A 19,401-nucleotide genomic window follows, 5' to 3' on the forward strand; every position below is an offset into this window, starting at 1 on the left:
CTAGTTGGAAATTTCCAAAAACAAAATTAAAACTAATATACTTTATTTCAAAACTTAGTTAAAAAGAAACACTAGGTTGCTAATAAAAGTGCACGTTGAACAAAGAACAGACAGACACAAACTCGCATCCACATCAGTGTGTGCGATGTAATAAGACACCAAAGTTCCTTAGTAAGGATTCTCTCAGAATAACAGTACTTAGGATAGACTCTCAAATTGTCCCTAAAGAGACTGTTTTGTAAGCTATTGGTGCCTATAAAAGCATTTTCATCATTGCTGATTTATAGGAAATACTCTCCTTACTGAATGCTTAAAAATGGTCTATGGTATAGAGAAAAATTCTCAAAAAACCAATAAAGGTCAAATCATGCAGGTATATTCATACATCAATAAAGATATCCCATAGATAAATTAGCAGCATAATGATACATAGAATTAGCGGCATAGAAAGCAAACCGGGATAAAATTCCTTATTAACTGGTTCATGGTTATCATTCATTCCCAAAATTGGGCATATACCACCATCATTATTTTATTTTCACCCCTTAGTTTTTGTTTGCATTGCGGCATAAATATAACAGGAACGATCTTACCCAAGATGAACAATAGTATTGGGTACATCTATTCCTTTATTTCTCCCTTCTCCTGACGCGTTTCATTATAATAAATCTCATCAGGGGAGTTTTTGGGTATGCTGTCATGCCATCACGCTCAGAAAATGCCCTAAGACAGGCTGCTCACCTGTCCATCTTTATACTGCGCACCATGAAATGTGTTTCCTGTATTCCCAGGAGCTAAAGTTCCCAATGCTGACAGCATCCGGCTAGTGAACCGCATTGGAACGCAGAACAAGACACTGCGCATGCGCATTCACTATGCTGTCAACATTCAGCCTGTGAACCGCAGTGGAGCGCAAAACATCCCCCCTTCTCTCTTTTTGGATAGAGCCCCTTTTGAAAATGGCGGCTATCTACTGGATCCTGTATAAAATCAGATCCCTGTATAGGGGTAAAAGGGTATCAGAGTTACTCTGGAGGCCGCTTCTTTTTTACTCTGATGAGAATCCTACTGGTGATGGCACTTTATTTCTGAATCCATTTAATATTGAGAATACTCGCTAAAATGACCTGCACATTGTCTGATGTGACCCATGACCAAAATGACTAAGTATGGAATGGACAAGGCAACTGTTAGGTGGATTCATAACTGGCTTAGTGATCGGACCCAAAGAGTGGTTGTAAATGGCTGCACATCCAGTTGGAAGAATGTCTCATATGGGGTACCACAGGGCTCTGTCTTGGGCCCTGTATTGTTCAACATCTTTATCAACGATTTAGATGAAGGAATTGAGGGTAAACTGATTAAATTTGCTGATGACACAAAGCTAAGAGGGATAGCTAATACTAGAGAAGAGAGAGAGAAGATTCAAAAACATATAAATAAACTGGAGCAGTGGGCAGCAACTAACAGAATGGTTTTTAACAGGGAAAAATGCAAAGTACTACATCTGGGCAATAAAAATGAAAAAGCATATACAGAATGGGAGGAATAGGGCTAAGCAACAGCACATGTGAAAAAGACTTGGGTATTCTAATAGATCACAGACTGAATATGAGTCAACAGTTTGATGCAGCAGCAAAAAAGGCAAATGCAATTCTAGGATATATTAACAGAAGCATACAGTCTAGATCACGTGAAGTCATTATTGCCCTCTACTCCTCTTTGGTCAGACCTCATCTGGAATACTATGTCCAGTTTTGGGAGCCACATTTTAAAAAATACATCAACAAACTGGAGCAAGTTCAGAAAAGAGCGACCAGAATGGTGACCGGTCAGCAAACCCTGTCTTATGAGGAAAGGTTGCAGGATTTGGGAATATTTAGCCTGCAAAAGAGAAGACTGAGAGGAGACTTAATAACTGTCTACAAATATCTCAAGGGCTGTCACATTGCAGAAGGATCATCTTTATTCTCATTTGCACAAGGAAAGACTAGAAGCAATGGGATGAAACTGAATGGGAGGAGACACAGATTAGATACCAGGAAAAACTTTTTGACAGTTAGAGTGATCAATGAGTGGAACAGGCTGCCATGAGAGGTGGTGAGTTCTCCTTCAATAGAAGTCTTCAAACAGAGGCTGGACAGATATCTGTCTGGGATGATTTAGCGAATCCTGCTTTGAGCAGGGGGTTGGACCAGATGGCCCAGGAGGTCCCTTCCAACTCTACGATTCTATGATTATGGGTTAAAATTGGGAGCTCCTTAAAAACGTTGGAGGATTTACGCTGTTTGATATACTCTATATCGGCGCAGAGGACGATTATACAAGTGTGGAGTAATCTCATATATCGTCCTATGTGAATGCGCATGCGCAGAACTATGTTTTGTTCTCCAGTGCGGCTCACAGGCCGGATGTTGACAGCATAGTGAATGTGCATGCGCAGTGCCTTGTTCTGCGTTCCAATGCGCTTCACTAGCTGGATGCTGTCAGCTTTGGGAACTTTAGCTTCCTGTGAATACAGGAAGCACATTTTGTGGCGCGCAGTATAAAGATGGACAGATGAGAAGCCTGTCTTAAGGCATTTTCTGAGTGTGATGGCATGACAGTGCACCCACTTCCCTGATGAGATTAATTATGATGAAACGCATCGGGAGAAGGGAGAAATAAAGGAATAGATGGACCCAATACTATTGTTCCTCTTGGGTGAGATCCTTCCTTTTATACTTATGCCGCAATGCAATGCAAACAAAAACTAAGGGGTGAAAAATAATTATGGTGGTATATGCCTAATTTTGGGAATGAATGATAACCATGAACAAGTTAATAAGGAATTTTACCCTGGTTTGCTTTCTATGCCGCTAATTCTATGTATCATTATGCTGCTAATTTATCTATGGGATATCTTTATTGATGTATGAATATACCTGCATGATTGGACCTTTATTGTTTTTTTGAGAATTTTTCTCTCTATACCATAGACCATTTTTAAGCATTCGGTAAGGAGAGTATTTCCTGTTGATCAGCAATGATGAGAATGCTTTTGTAGGCACCAATAGCTTATGAAACAGTCTTTTTGGGAAAAATTTGAGAGTCTACCCTAAGTACTGTTATTCTGAGAGAATCCTTACTAAGGAACTTTGGTGTCTTATTACATCGCCCACACTGATGTGGATGCGAGTTTGTGTCTGTCTGTTCTTTTTTCCACATGCACTTTCACTGGAAACCTAGTGTTTCTTTTTATCTAAGTTTTGAAATAAAGTATATTAGTTTTAATTTTGTTTTTGGAAATTTCCAACTAGCTTGCTATAGATATATATACTCTCTTTTGGTTGGTACATCATATGCTACTAAGTGTTTGCGTATCTCTGCAGGCCCAGCAGAAGTCGCAGAACTTCTAGATAAAGGTACACTATTTACTTAACCAATAGAAAGTATTTTTGTTTTTTTATATCTCCTTTATGATACATGCCAACTGAAGACTCAGGGAAATTACGTTGTTATGAATGAGTCACCGTAGGAGGCAAAAACAGAAATACTAGCTAAGTCCAGAAAACCAGAGAAGTTGGCAGCTATCGGATTGCAGACCCCTGAACCTAACAACAACTAGCAGTAGCCGTGGGGGGTTCCTACGGTGCCCTAGACCCCTCGATCACAGCCGGAGAACTACATAGGCTAAAGACAGAAAGGGAAATCAAAACTACCCCAGAGCAGATCCCAAAGCAATAGGCAGCCCCCAACATATAATGACGGTGAAGCAAGATGAAAAAACACTCACACAGATAGAAAGATAGGCTGAGCAAATGATGGGGCCCAAGCTAACTAAATAGGACAGAATAGAAAAGCTGCTGTCTGCAGTCCGCCAAAACCCTCTCAAAAACAAGAGCCAACAGACTGATAGGGAAAAAAGCCCTGAAGACGCTAAGCTTCAAAAAGACTATATCAGTACTCAGGTATTATCTGAAGACAGAGCAAAAAGGAATTCAGCTCAGCCAGCAGGGAAAGGCAGAAATCCAGAAAAACAAGGCAAAACAAAACCAAAACACAAATGCAAAAAGTAGAGAAGAAAACTTAGCTTTTGAGGAGCAGGAATCAGACTGGTCTCCAAGAATCCCTCAGAGTAATCACCCGCAAGGCAGAAGGGCGTTGGCTGCCTTATATCCAGTCAGCATTCTCAGTCACCCAGTCATCATCATTCTGCTCAGGTGCTTTGTTATCAGCCTCACTACCTTCCTCACCAGAAGAGGGAGTTCATCAGACCTCAATGGTGAAGGGGAAAATGAACTCACAACAGTACCTCCCCCTTGAGGAGGGGTCACCGAACCCTCATCCACGCCACCAGGGCGATCAGGGTGAGCCCAATGAAAGGCACGCACCAATCTTTTGGCATGAATATCAGAGGCAGAGACCCAGGAATTATCCTCCTGACCATAACCCTTCCACTTAACCAAATACTGGAGTCTCCGTCTAGCCAGACGGGAATCCAGTATCTTCTCTACCTCATATTCCTTGTTACCTTCAACTAATACAGGGTCCGGAGGTGCCACCCCAGGAACAACTGGTTCAACAAACCTCTTCAACAAGGACTTATGAAACACATTATGAATTTTAAATGTGACAGGAAGAGCCAAACAAAAAGAGACCAGATTAATAATCTCCAAAATCTTGTAAGGTCCAATAAATCTAGGCTTAAACTTAGGAGAAGCCACCTTCATAGCGATATTTTTTGATGATAACCAAACCATATCACCAACCTTAAACTGGGAACCAATGGTCCTATGTCGGTTGGAAAACCGCTGGGCCTTTTCCTGGGAGAGAGATAACTTATCCACCACTTGATCCCAGATCTGGTGCATTCTCTCCACCACAGTGTCAACACCTGGGCAGGCAGAAGGCTCCACCTGCCCCGAAGAAAATCGAGGATGAAATCCAAAGTTACAAAAAAAAGGTGACATCAAAGTGGCAGAACTAGCTCTATTATTTAAAGCAAATTCGGCCAAGGGCAAAAATGAAACCCAATCATCCTGATCAGCGGAAATAAAACATCTCAAATACAACTCCAAGGTCTGGTTGGTTCTCTGTCTGCCCATTGGTCTGAGGGTGAAAAGCAGAGGAGAAGGACAACTGAATTCCCAGCTTGGAACAGAAAGTCCTCCAAAATCTAGACACAAATTGAACTCCTCTGTCAGATACAATGTTCTCAGGAATCCCGTGCAAGCGAACCACCTGTTGCAAAAACAGGGGCACCAACTCAGAGGAAGATGGCAACTTAGGGAGTGGTACAAGATGAACCATCTTAGAGAACCTATCACAAATCACCCAAATAACAGTCATTCTCTGAGAGACAGGCATATCAGAGATGAAATCCATTGAAATATGGATCCAAGGCCTCCTGGGGACCGGCAAAGGCATCAACAACCCACTAGAGCGAGAACAAGGTTTAGACTGGGAGCAAGTCACACAGGACTGCACAAAATTCCTGATATCACGACACAAGGCGGGCCACCAAAAAGACCGACTCACCAGATCTCTAGTACCAAAAATACCTGGATGACCAGCCAATGCAGAGCAATGAACTTCAGACATCACTCTCTTCTTCCACTAGTCAGGAACATACAACTTTCCACTGGGACAACGCTCAGGTTTGTCCTCCTGGAACTCTTCCAGAGCACGTCTTAAATCGGGCGAGATGGCAGAAAGATCTACCCCTTCGCCTAAGATGGTAGCAGGCTTGGTCACCACAGGAGAATCAGCAAAGAAGCTCCTAGAGAGGGCGTCTGCCTTGACATTCTTAGTGCCAGGAAGAAAAGAGACCACAAAATCCAAACGTGTAAAAAACAAGGCCCACCTAGCCTGTCTAGGGTTCAAGCGTTTGGCCGACTCGAGGTAAATCAAATTCTTGTGGTCAGTGAGGACCACGACTTGGTGTTTAGCTCCCTCCAACCAATGTCTCCACTCCTCAAATGCCCATTTCATGGCTAACAGTTCCCGATTCCCCACATCATAGTTACGTTCAGATGGAGAGAACTTTCAGGAAAAGAAAGCACAGGGATTCATTTTAGATGTTACAGGATCTTTTTGGGACAAAACAGCTCCTGCAACAATCTCAGAAGCGTCCACCTCTACCTGGAACGGGAGTGAGACATCAGGTTGCCGCAAAACCGGGGCAGAAGTGAATCTTCGCTTCAGCGCCTGAAAGGAAGAAACAGCCTCCGGAGACCAATTCAACACATCAGCACCCTTTTTAGTCAGATCAGTCAATGGCTTGGCAATACTAGAAAATTTTGCTATAAATTTCCGATAAAAATTAGCAAAACCCAATAACTTCTGGAGGGCCTTCAAAGAAGTGGGCTGAACCCAATCATAAATGGCCTGTACCTTGGCCGGGTCCATTTCAATAGTTGACGGAGACAAAATAAATCCCAAAAATGAAATCCTCTGTACCACAAAAAGGCATTTTGATCCTTTGACATACAGGGAATTCTCCCTCAAGATCCGGAACACAGTCCGAACATGTTCCACATGAGAATCTCAATCCTTGGAGAAGATCAAAATATCATCCAGATAGATAATCAAAAATTTATCCATAAAGTCTCGGAAAATGTCGTTCATGAAGCACTGGAAGACAGAAGGGGCATTAGTGAGCCCAAAAGGCATCACCAGGTACTTAAAATGTCCCTCCGGAGTATTAAACGCCGTCTTCCATTCATCCCCATGCTTAATGCAGATAAGATTATACGCCCCCCTGAGGTCAAGCTTGGTAAACCAGCAAGCACCTTTAACTCTGGAGAATAGATCCGAAATCAGGGGTAACGGATACTAATATTTAATAGTAATTTTGTTGAGGGCACGATAATCAATACAAGGCCTTAATGAACCATCCTTTTTGGCCACGAAAAAAAACCCAGCACCTAAGGGTGAAGAGGATGGTCTAATATGACCCTTCTCCAACGCCTTCTTAATATAGGATCGCATAGCCTCGTGCTCGGGTACAGATAAATTAAAGAGCCGACCCTTAGGAAATTTACACCCCGGGCTCAGTTCAATTGCACAGTCATAACTCCTATGAGGAGGCAAAGATGCAGACTCATTCTCACTAAATACATCATAAAAGTCCGCCAAATAGTCAGGAACATCATGCGACTGAGGAGAGGTGGAAAAAACAGGAGCCTCACTAAGGGCACACCGACAACCCCAACTCACCACAGACACAGATTTCCAATCCAAAACTGGATTATGAATTTGCAACCAGGGAAACCCCAGAACAATGGTATCATGCAAATTATGCAACACCAAAAATCTGCAATTTTCTTGATGGTCTGGGGCGACCCGCATTACCACCTGGGTCCAAAACTGAGGTTTATTTTTCGCCAAAGGAGTAGCATCATTCCCCCTCAAAGGGATAGGCGTCCGCAGAGGTGTCATCGGAAATCCACAACGTTTAGCAAAATCCAAGTCCATTAGATTCAGGGCTGCTCCCGAATCCACAAAAGCCTTGGCGGAAAATGTGGACACGAAGCAGATCAGAGTAATTGCCAGAAGAAACTTAGGTTGAACACCAGCCACAGAAAACATGTGTGCAAAACGTTTCTCTCGTTTAGGACAGACAGAAATAATATGCGAGGCATCTCCACAAAAAAAACACAGCTTATTACGCCTTCTGAACTCCTGACGTTGCTCCCTGGACAAAACTCTATCACATTGCATAGGTCCAGACACTTGTTCAACAGGTGGCAACACCTCTCGTGCAGTCCTGCGTTCACGTAAACGCCGATCAACCTGAATGGCTAATGACATAGAATCGTCAAGACCAGAGGGAACAGGAAATCCCACCATAGTATCTTTTACGGCTTCTGACAAACCTTTCCGAAAGAGAGCTGCCAAGGCATTAACATTCCAGGTAGTAAGGACCGCCCACTTTTGGAATTTTTTACAGTACAATTCTGCAGAATCTCGACCCTGGTTCAATGCCAACAGGGTCTTTTCAGCCTGATCAATAGCATTAGGTTCGTCATACAACAACCCCAAGGCTTGAAAAAATGCATTCACATTAGTCAGAATAGGATCATCTGGTTTCAAAGAAAACGCCCAATCCTGGGGATCGCCACGCAGCAAAGAGATGACAATTTTAACCTGCTGCGTGGAGCTCCCTGACGAGTTAGGCTTCAAGGCAAAAAATAATTTACAATTATTTTTGAAATTCAAAAATTTAGACCCATCCCCAAAAAACACATCAGGAGTAGGGATCTTTGGTTCAGCAGCATGTGAATGAGCAAGGTAGGTGGAGATTCCCAGCACTTCCGCAGCGAGCTGCTCCACATGATCAGACAATTGCTTTATCTCCATTGAGAGAAAAAAAAATTCCCCCTACGGCCTCAGAGATATAGAGGAAAAAATATACACACTTTTTTTTTTTTTTTACAATTCTTTCCTGCTATTGAGTACCCTAGGATATGCGGTATGGCGGGTGATTCTGTTATGAATGAGTCACCGTAGGAGGCAAAAACAGAAATACTAGCTAAGTCCAGAAAACCAGAGAAGTTGGCAGCTATCGGATTGCAGACCCCTAACCTAACAATAATAACTAGCAGTAGCCGTGGGGGGTTCCTACGGTGCCCTAGACCCCTCGATCACAGCCGGAGAACTACATAGCCTAAAGACAGAAAGCGAAATCTAAACTGCCCCAGAGCAGACCCCAAAGCAATAGGCAGCCCCCAACATATAATGACGGTGAAGCAAGATGAAAAAACACTCACACAGATAGAAAGATAGGCTGAGCAAATGATGGGGTCCAAGCTAACTAAATAGGACAGAATAGAAAAGCTGCTGTCTGCAATCCGCCAAAACCCTCTCAAAAACAAGAGCCAACAGACTGATAGGGAAAAAAGCTCTAAAGACGCTAGGCTTCAAAAAGACTATATCAGTACTCAGGTATTATCTGAAGACAGAGCAAAAAGGAATTCAGCTCACCCAGCAGGGAAAGGCAGAAATCCAGAAAAACAAGGCAAAACAAAACCAAAACACAAATGCAAAAAGTAGAGCAGAAAACTTAGCTTTTGAGGAGCAGGAATCAGACTGGTCTCCAAGAATCCCTCAGAGTAATCACCCGCAAGGCAGAAGGGCGTCGGCTGCCTTATATCCAGTCAGCAATCCCAGTCACCCAGTCATCATCATTCTGCTCAGGTGCTTTATAATCAGCCTCACTACCTTCCTTCACCAGAAGAGGGAGTTCATCAGACCTCAATGGTGAAGGGGAAAATGAACTCACAACGTTACGTACTGGTAAATAATGACATTTGCGTAGCTCAGCAGGTTTTCACCTCATAACTGTTAAATAAATGATAGCTATTTCAGCAATAAGCAAGGAATATTATTTAGCAATTAGCTTATAAAAAAAGATGTTTCCTATATGCTGGCACTGAAGAATATTATTTAGCTCTAAAAAAAAGTTTTTTTAGATGCTGTTATGCAGGAATATTAAGTAGTGCCCAAAAATTTTGTTTAGTATATGGTGATACTAAGTAATATTATTTGCCTCTAAAAAGAGGTGCTTTGTATATTATGGTAGGCAAGGTTTTATGCACTATCTCTCACTAATCCAACAATCTGCTCCTTCACTATACAACACAATGCAAACTAGCAGAGATCTACATTCTATACTTGCAATGATAACAGTCAGGTGCTGCCTTTCCCTCGTATTAAACCTCTCTCTACGCTATTTCCACCTAACATTGAACTAATCTTCACTCTCAGTAGCTCTTAAAAGAGCTTTTAGTAGTCACAAACTCTCTCTATACGCTGCTTTCACTATGATCACACAAGATGGCGCCGGTTGGGATTAAGTTTCCCCTATGAAGCTGTGAGGCAAGCCAATCACAGTAATGCCACACCAAAGATTGCTACAGCATTACTATGATTGGCAAGCACGCTCAGCATGTTCATTGGCTGCAAATAAAGCGCCAAATATACTGGGTGGGACACTGCAATATACTGAGGCAAATAGCAAATTACTCGCCGGGTAATGAATAGCTCGAATACAATACTATCCATGCGAGTAACGAATAGTGCCGAATATATTAGCTCATTATTAGTTATAATCATCGCCCGCTGAGGATGGCGTGTCCTCAACTCACTCACTCACATGAGTACAAGAGATTGAGTTAGCTGACCTGCAGCATGAATATACTTTTGTGAAAAAGGGTCTTTTCTGCTTGTTCACAATTCTACTGGGCTTTGTGCTCGTGACACAAAGAAAATGTTCAACACAATTGTTTGTTCTGTAGCATTCTTGGAATTCTTAAAGAGAATATGTCAGATTTTTGCTATGTTGTATGAGGGCAGCATGTAGGGACTGAAAACACTGATTTCAGCTTTGTGTCACTGTAAGGGGAGGACATGATGATAGTCATGACCAGAGACACTAAAGCATCAGTGTCCTGGCCTTCCCTCACAGAAAATAGCAAGCATGTCACTGTTCAGCACACCTGCGTCTCCAGGTTCAGGTTCCCCTGGGCACTTCCCAAGCAGCGATGGCCCTTCTCCGAAGCGACTTCCAGTAATTCAGACACAGTCCATAGTAACTTGAACGGTTTCTTTACTGAAAACTGCTCCCCAGTTTCTTCCAGGCTTAACCTTGCAATGATGACAATTCCTTCAGACTGTTTCGCCCCAGACTTGAAATCATCCACCACCCGGTTTGGCTGCCTCTGGAAAAGCATCCGACCTGTCTGTCCATTTCATGCGTGCGGTAATACATGTAGCAGTACCAATTAGTAAAGAGTCATAAATACAAAAATGAACATTTTTAAATAACCCCTTTACACTCACCCTTTCTTTAAATTTGGACGTCCCTGACAAAACACTTTTCAAAATTTTAATATTTACAACACATACTCCGCGCAGGTAGATTATATGAGGTAGTCACATCCGGTGCTCACCGAAGTTCATGTCCTACGCATGGGACAGCCATCTCGAGAGTAAGCTCCCCCTTCCTTTGAGGGAAGTACAGTCTTTCTTCCAGTGGTCTCCAGCCAAGAAGACAGTCTCCACTTTTCCTGCAGAATTGGGGCAACTGGCACAACAAAAAAAACAATAAGAGTACATGGGCTCCAGATATGACACCAAGCTCACAGTCCTCCAGGCTAAGGTAAATGTACAAAAAGCAGTATAAATAAACCAAGCTTTGCTTCAAAGTTGTTAATGGACTGCAATGGCCGTGTGGCTCTTAAATCTGCAGAGCATGACAGGGCTCTGTGGGGAGGACCTTCCCTCAGGGGTCAGGGACAAAGGCACAATCACCCGCTCAGATGAGGACGAGATAGTCGTGGTCTTCCCAGGAACGCTGGCTCCCTCCGTGGGGACCCCCCATGCACTCGGCAGACGAATAGAGTGCCAGCTTGATCTTTTCTTCTGGCCGCAGTTCCTCCCGGGCAGGCACCAGTTCCGGTTTACACCGAACGAACAGCAAGGGCTCCAGATCAACCGATCCTCGGATCCGACGCTGCACCGCTGGTTCCGCATATGAAGAGTTCAGCTCCCGAAAAGATGGTAGCTCCACTGGCTGATGACTCTGCAGCCGAAGCAACTCTGCAGGTGAACAGGTGGAGACCTCCGCCGATTCCTTATTGTCTTGCTGGGCTCCTGCTCTACGGGTGCAAGAGTGCTGCATCATGGCCGGTTCAAGTTCAAAAAATGGCGTCGCACAACTTCTTCCGGGACTTTCTTCTGGGTCCCACCCAATTCCCAGGGTGGTCCGCCTTCAACATCTAAACACATCAGTAGTTAGACAGTGGAAGGGGTGAGGTTTTCTCTTCTTCATCCGCACCCACCAGGGGCAGACCGGTGCATACTCACAGGCAAGCTTTGGTGCCAGGGGATGACGGCAACACCCACGAAGGACGTAGTTCTGGTTGTTGATTGCTTCTTCTTTGTCATCTCTCACCAATTCTGCAGCTGCCATCTTGGTCACAGTATGGTGTCAGACTGTCTCTTCAAATAAGCCAAGTCCAACTTAGTAGTCAAGTCCGGTGTTGTCACAAAATCTTTAGTAGGCAAATCCAGTGTTTCATCCACAAAACCTTCTCCAGATACAGCGACCACTTGCTCCTATTTCCGGTTACTTTCCAGGGGCACAGCAGTCACACATCCTCATCATCAACTCTTCTTTCCACGGGTTCTCCGCATTTTGAGGTAGTCGCATCCTGACGACTATGCCAAATGTAAGGGGAGGCCTGGACGATAGTCGTGGCCAGAGACACTAAAGCATCAGTGTCCTGGCTGTCCCTCACAGAAAATAGCATCTCACTGTTCAGCCTACCTGCACCTCCAGGTTCATTTCCCCCTGGGCACTTCCCAAGCCGCAATGGCCCTTCTCCGAGGCGACTTCCAGTAACTGAGACACAGTCCATAGTAACTTGAACGGTTTCTTTACTGATAACTTCACACAATATATCCACAGCTGGCACATCCTAGAATACACATTCATCTTTACTTGCTTCCTCATCTTTCCCTACTTTGCTGACGCTTCTGTATGGCAAACATCCGGACTGGACCATCTTAGACTGCTCCTAACCTCGCCATGATGACAATTTCTTCTGCTTGTTTTGCTCCAGACTTGAAATCATCCACCACCCAGTTTGGCTGCCTCTGGAAAAACATCCGACCAGTCTGCACCGTTCCCTGCGAAGCTTCAACTTCTTTCTGTTCCTCACTCCAACCGACTCTCGCCCTAAAGGCATCCGCCCAGGCTGTGAGTCGCCACATCTCCTTTCTACTGTACTGGCCCACTGTATTGATGTTCAGTGGCCATGGATAATGTGGGCTGTTGCTGTTTTAACATTGCGTGGCTGCCAAGCCATCCTGGGCCTATGCATATGTGGACACTTCAGGCACCCCGGCCCCATCTGAACTAACTTCCATTCTACAATAATCTTAACTCCTGGCAGTTCCTTCTACTCTTAACCCTATCCCCACTAACTGTTTTATATACTAGAGTGCCCCCTCTCTAGTGTCCAATCAAGAGCACTACGCTTTCCCTAAACTATAAATGACAAACATGAGATGCAATAAACCTTATCACAACTATGTGCAAGTAAAAGCAATAATACAATGACACATCAAGGTAAAGCAATGGTAATACCCAGAAGGGGTAATGGTACCATTTCATATGTGCGGTAATACATGTAAACATGTAGCAGTAACAGCTAGTAAAGAGTCATAAATACAAAAATGAACATTTTTATATAACCCCATTACATCAGTATTAGGCAGTGCTGTTTCAATACAATCAGAGCTTTATCGGTAGGAGATTATTGCTGCCAGACTAGCTGCCCGTGTGCATCCTGGTCCAACCTGCCCCCAGCACTGATTAGTAGCTTACTGTCAATATATAATGTATATAGAAAGCTGCTAATCAGTAGTGTGTGGAGTCAGCATTCTGGTCACTGCTCCATCTACAGCTCAGAAAAATGATTGTATCACAACTGCTGCACCCAGTAAAGTAAGTCATACAAATCTGGAATCAGGGTCTCTTTGCCTACATCTTAGTGCTCTCAGATGAGGTAGGAAAAACCTGATGACACATCCTTTTTCCACAGGGCACCACGATCATCATCAACCTGTCCTCTGTGCTCAAAGATCACAAATTCTGGGAGAAACCTTTACAATTTTACCCAAAACATTTCCTTGATGAGAATGGAAAGTTTGTAAAACGAGAGGCATTTATCCCATTTTCTGCAGGTAAGAGAAGCCAAATTGGCGTTATCAGTCTTATTTTTTATGCAAAGGTTCTAAATTGTTTTAGCAAACCTACTGGAATAACTTGGGGATCAATTAGCTCTCAGGATGGCTATCTTCCTGCAGTGTGGGTGGAGGTCCCATAGCACTCTCCATGACATATTAAGGCTGTGTGCACACGCTGCGGATTAGGTGCGGATTCATCCGCGCGGATTTTGTAAAATCCGCAGGTGAAACCGCAGGTCAAAAGACCTGCGGTTTTACCTGCGGATTGCTCTGCGGTTTTGCCCTGCGGTTTTTCATCTCCTCAAATGGAGGAGATGGCAAACCGCAGGAGAATCCGCAGAAAGAATTGACATGTCAATTCTTTCTGCGGATTGAAAACCGCAGATAATCCGCGTGGAAAATTCCACACCGTCTGCACTGCGGTTTTTGATTCCCATAGGGAATCATGGTACTGTACACCGCAGCAAAAACTGCTGCGGGTGCGCAACGGCCAAAACCGCTGCGGAACCGCAGCAAAATCCGCAGCGTGTGCACACAGCCGAAATCAGTATTCTGGATGACATTATATGCCTCAATTAGCCTTACCATTATCCATATTAGGTTATATTTTCCTTTATTTCTTTATAGAATTGGATTTACTTGTTAAGCTTCTTCTTGCACATACATTTTGCATTTTACACATTACAGTTTGCACTTTGTCTTTGCCTCATGTGGCCTGTCTCTAATGAATCACACTACGTGCGTGCGCTCTATTCTGATGTCTGCTCCTGATAAGGTACCTTTAGTCCTGTCTACTAGGGTGTAGTCATACAGTCGAATAAATCGGACAAAGTTTAGAATGCAATGCACGGACTACCTATACAGGTGTCTTGATCGGGTTGGGAGATCCGCGGCCAGTCAGAGCACTGCTGTCCAATTTATATGGCCATCTGACTGCGCCCCTAGAGTGTGTCTTGGGGCTATGCCAGATTACCATTACACAATACATCTGGCCATAGTTTGGCTTACTTTTTGGAATGTAGATTCTATTATCATTATTACATATACAGTGTTAGGCTATATTTTGGCTCACACCCTATGACTAAGCATTTTATTGCTGTTCAGAGTGGGTTCTATTATTGATCTAATTATTGCATAATTTGCACTGATCCAGTCTTGTTCAATCATGAAAAATATCCATCTCAATTGCTAGTTCCAAATATTCATTGTGCTGTCTTCCTCCACCTCCTATAGGTTTAAATATCCTAATATTATATGTTCTACTTGTCGGTGTCTGGCCACATGTGTTACTCAATAAAGTGTATATTTTTTATTCATGTTTGCTTACTTGGCCTTTACTGACCTTTCCACAGAAGTCATCTTGAAATAGATGTTGGCACTCATAGGGCTAATGGCCCCGTCTCACATAGCGAGATCGCTGAAACGTCACAGATTTTGTGACGCAACAGCGACCTCACCAGCGATCTCGCTACATGTGACATATAGCGGCGAACGGGCCCCTGCTGTGATCTCACTGATCGTGCTCAAATGTTCTGGGCCATTTTTTGATCGCTGGTGTCCCGCTGGCCAGCATGCATTTTTGTGTTTGACGCCGATGAGCGACCTCGTTGGCGATGCAGAACTCAGGGACGCAGGTGTGAGTCGTCAGAATAGCTGCTGTGTGACAAGGTCCCAACGACCGCCGAGGTCGATATACGGATCGCCGGATCGTTGCTGCGTCATTGAGTAGATCTGTCTGTTTGACAGCTTTCTAGCGACCATTTAGCGACGTACCAGCGATCCTTATCAGGTCGTATCGTTGTCGAGATCACTGGTGCGTCGCGTAGCGTAATGGTACCCTTACACACAGTGGGTCGTGCTGCTTCATTCATTGTCTCTGGGGGTGATGACAGCTGAGAGCAGTGTCTGTCTATCTTGATCAGTGCCATAGAGTTTGGGTGCAGTGGTAGGACACAATAGACCCTTATTCTGATTATTGGTGAGGGTCACAGGAGTGGAAGGATAAACAGGAAGATAAACAGTTTACGTGCCTGCAGAAAAGTGATATCAAGACAGGCTCACCCTTGCAGAGCTAGGATTTAACAATGTCCTACCAGGCTTTTCTATGCCCTTTAGCTCTTTTATGACATAAGACATATCCATATATCCAGGTCACCTGGTACTTAATGACCTTGGACGTATGGATATGCCATGGCAATAATGAGCACACATGGGCTGTGTGCACATCATCGCCACTTGGTGTCAGCTGATTCTGACAGCTGACACTCAGAACTCAATGCAAGAGCAGTGCTTGCATTGCTCCCGGCACTTTAACCCCCTAAATACTGAGATAGAAATTGATCACAGTATTTACCAGTCAAGCAGAGGGAGGGAGCGATCATTGCCATAGTGACCTGATGTTGTCATGACATATCTGGGTCATCAGAGCTAGCAAACTTGCTAGATCATCCTCAGAGCATGAAGTAGCAAGTTTGTGTGTCAGTGATGGTCTAACAATTTGTAAAGCAATCAGACTGCAAAAAAAAAGTCTCATAGTGGGACAAAATAAAAAAGTGGAAAAAAAATTGTAGAAATATAAAAAGCACAAAATAATAAAAAAATAAAAATATATTGTACCCATAAATAAATATTTTTATGAAATAATAAACAATTAAAGTGCACGTATTTAGTATCACTGCACCCAGAATGACCCAACCTATAAAAGACGTCCACTGGTTAACCCCTTTAGTGAACACCGAAGAAGAAAAAAACAGGCTCTCCATGCATGTGTTGTGACTGTTACACAGCCGCGACACATGCAGCTACAGTGCCGAACAGCTGATCAGTCGGAGCGATCCAGGAAGCCGGGTTCCCACTGGAGCTCATTCAGTCAGCGCTATAGCTTGCCAAATAAGGAGGGAGCTGAAGATATTCGCTCATCTCTACGCATAACGTACTGGTCACTACACCGTACTGGTCACTACAACAGCAGATGGAATTTTCACTCAGCAACATCCACTGTTGTTTGTTTTTGGAAAACACTTATGGATTCAAAATGGGTAGATAAATACCCAAAGGAGTATAGTTTCCAAAATGGGGTCACTCGAGGGAGGATTCTGTTCTTCTAGCACTCAGGGGCTCTGAAAATGGAGTCTGAAAACTATTCTAAGAAAATTTGCGCTCCAGGAGGCAAATAGCGTTCCGTACCTCCTAAGTGTCACTGTGTGGCTAAGCAGTACAGTACAGCCACATATGGGGTATTTCTACATCCAGCAGCAATTGTGGGACCAATTTTGCTGCCATTTTTACCCATTTCTCAGTGTGAAAATGTAAAATCTGAAGCTAAAACAAAAAATTCAGAGGTGTACTTTGTAAAGTGGTGTATTTTAATGGGGTTTCTGCTGTTCTGGCACCAATGTGACATGGCACACTCATAGCAGTCCTGAAAAATCTGAACTACAACATGGGGTTTCTTCCATTCTGAGCTTTGGACTGTGCCTCAAAAGTAGTTTTCACCCACATATGGGGGTATCAGCATACCCTGAAGAAATTGCATAACAAATTTTAGGTTCCATGTTCTTCTGTTACCCTTGTGAAAATAAAAAAAAATGAGGATAAATAAAATTTTTCTGTAAAAAAAAAAATAAAAAAAATATTTTTTCAATTTTCTCTATGTGATAAACTTCTGGAAGAACCTGGGGTTTCAAGGTGCTCAATACACATCTAGATACATTACTTGAGGGGTCTAGGTTCCAAAATTAGGTTACTTCAGGGGGACTTACACTGTTTAGGCATATCAAGGGCTCTCCCAACGCGACTTGATACCTGCAGACCATTCCATCAAAATCTGCATTTCAAAACATCACACCTTCCTTTCTGAGCCCTGCCATGCACCCAAACAGTAGTTTTTCACCATATATGGAGTACCTGCATACTCAGCAGAAATTACACAACAAAATTTGAGGTCCATTTTCTCCTGTTACATTGTGACAATAAAAAATTGGGACTAAAAGAAAAGTTTTGTGGGAAAAATTTGATTTTTTAATTTTCACAGCTGTACGCTATAAACTTATGTGACGCACCTGAGGATTCAAGGTGCTCAGCACACATTTAGATAAGCTCTAGTTTCCAAAATGGTGTGACTTTTGGGAGATTCCCACTGTTTAGGAACATAAGGGGTACGTCAAACACGACATGGCATGCGCTAATTATTCCAGCAAATTTTGCATTCAAAAGTCAAATGGTGCTCCTTGTCTTCCAAACCCTGCTGTGTGCCCAAATATTAGTTTTCCTCCACATATTGGGTATCACCCTACTTTCTTTGGTTGGCATATGTTCACACTAGCTTAGATGTGCTGATCTTTTTCTCTATTTGTATTAAGCCTTTTTGGACATGTGCACTACCACTCCCATTAGCCACAGATAATTTTAAGCAGTTAGCTGGCCCATTCCTGCCCCATAAATTGTAGGCTTTTTTACCTAGGAGAGGTGAAATATTAGGACAGGGACCCAATTTTTGAAAGACACCTTGACATGGCAATTGGGCTCACATATATTGGCCAATATATGCACGAAGTGCCTTCCTTTTTTTTCATAGCACATTTTGCAGATTAATATTTCATATAAACACTATATAGCGCTTTTTTTTCCCAATTTCTATGGCAGCAATGCAATTTCAATGTTCTAGAGTAATTGTGGCACCCCTGAGGCTGTCCCCACAGAGGTACTGCACCTTCTCCTAAGGTGTTGTGCCCCACCAACTAGGTAAGTTGGGAACTCCTTTCCACACTCCAACACCTGCACCCACACACAGGATAGTTCAGCAATGGACCAGATTGCGACTCCATGCTTAGAGGGTAGCAGAGCACCTTTCGTGGGTCCTTGCTTCGTAACACGAGATGTGCTGGGAGGTGGGTGGAGTTAGATATAAAAGAGTGGGAAAGTTTAGAATTAGAGGTCAGATCAGTCTGGAGGAGAGGCTGAGAGCAGGCTGACAGGAGGTCAGCCTGAGGGGAGCTCAAGGCGGAGGAAGGCAGTCAGTCAGGAGAGGCTCAGGACTGGTCTTAGTGGAACGAGCTCCCTAGGAGAGGAATAGAGGAAGGAGTGCTACAGCTGTCTCTGTGATCTGAGTCAGCTGGCACTGGAAAGGAACAGAAGGAGAAAGATGTAGAACTGCAACCTAAGAGAGAGAAGGAACAGCGTGGAATGAAGGAGTAGGAGAACAGAGTAGTTGTGGGTTGGAAGAGGAACCCTGCCTATAGGTTCTCAGAGCAAGGCCGGGGCCCGGTTCCCGAGGTTGTATGGACACTTATGGTTCTGCAACAGACACCGGTGGAGTAGTTGGCTGTAAATGCACTACTCCCATCCAAGACTTGGGACACAACAGCAACGGAATAGAGAGCCAGGACTCTGGAGAAAGGAGTTCCCGATAGAGGCTACAGCTGTCTGTCATACAAGTAGAGTTGTTAGGAACATCTGACAGGTGGAACGTCAGAGTATCACGGTACTGGATACTGGTACTGGTACTTCACACTAAAGGCGCAATAGAGGAGTCGTTCAGGGAAGGTACATGTTGGCGGAGTGTTGGAGAGGAGAAGCCTGACTTGCCCGGGAGGTTGATTGAGTCTCTGCCCCGGAGGACACGGCACTGAGGCAGGCACCAGTGTGTACCACGAACTGTGAGTA

The 19,401-nt window shown here is 43.8% G+C and overlaps 1 protein-coding gene across 2 annotated transcripts in view; it reads left to right on the forward strand.

Annotated features, from left to right (window-relative positions):
* The window catches only part of LOC141098684 (cytochrome P450 2D15-like), a 404,919-nt gene that overhangs the window by 381,034 nt on the left and 4,484 nt on the right, over positions 1-19,401 (forward strand). For both annotated transcript variants that reach the window (XM_073586648.1, XM_073586647.1), the window contains one exon: positions 13,593-13,734. In XM_073586648.1, the coding sequence (XP_073442749.1) occupies positions 13,593-13,734 (142 nt within the window). The remainder of the gene's footprint in view (positions 1-13,592; positions 13,735-19,401) is intronic.

The sequence above is a fragment of the Dendrobates tinctorius genome, unplaced genomic scaffold (genome assembly GCF_039654945.1).
Source record: "Dendrobates tinctorius isolate UK_male_01 unplaced genomic scaffold, ASM3965494v1 ptg000094l, whole genome shotgun sequence".
Taxonomy (NCBI): Eukaryota; Metazoa; Chordata; class Amphibia; order Anura; family Dendrobatidae; genus Dendrobates; species Dendrobates tinctorius.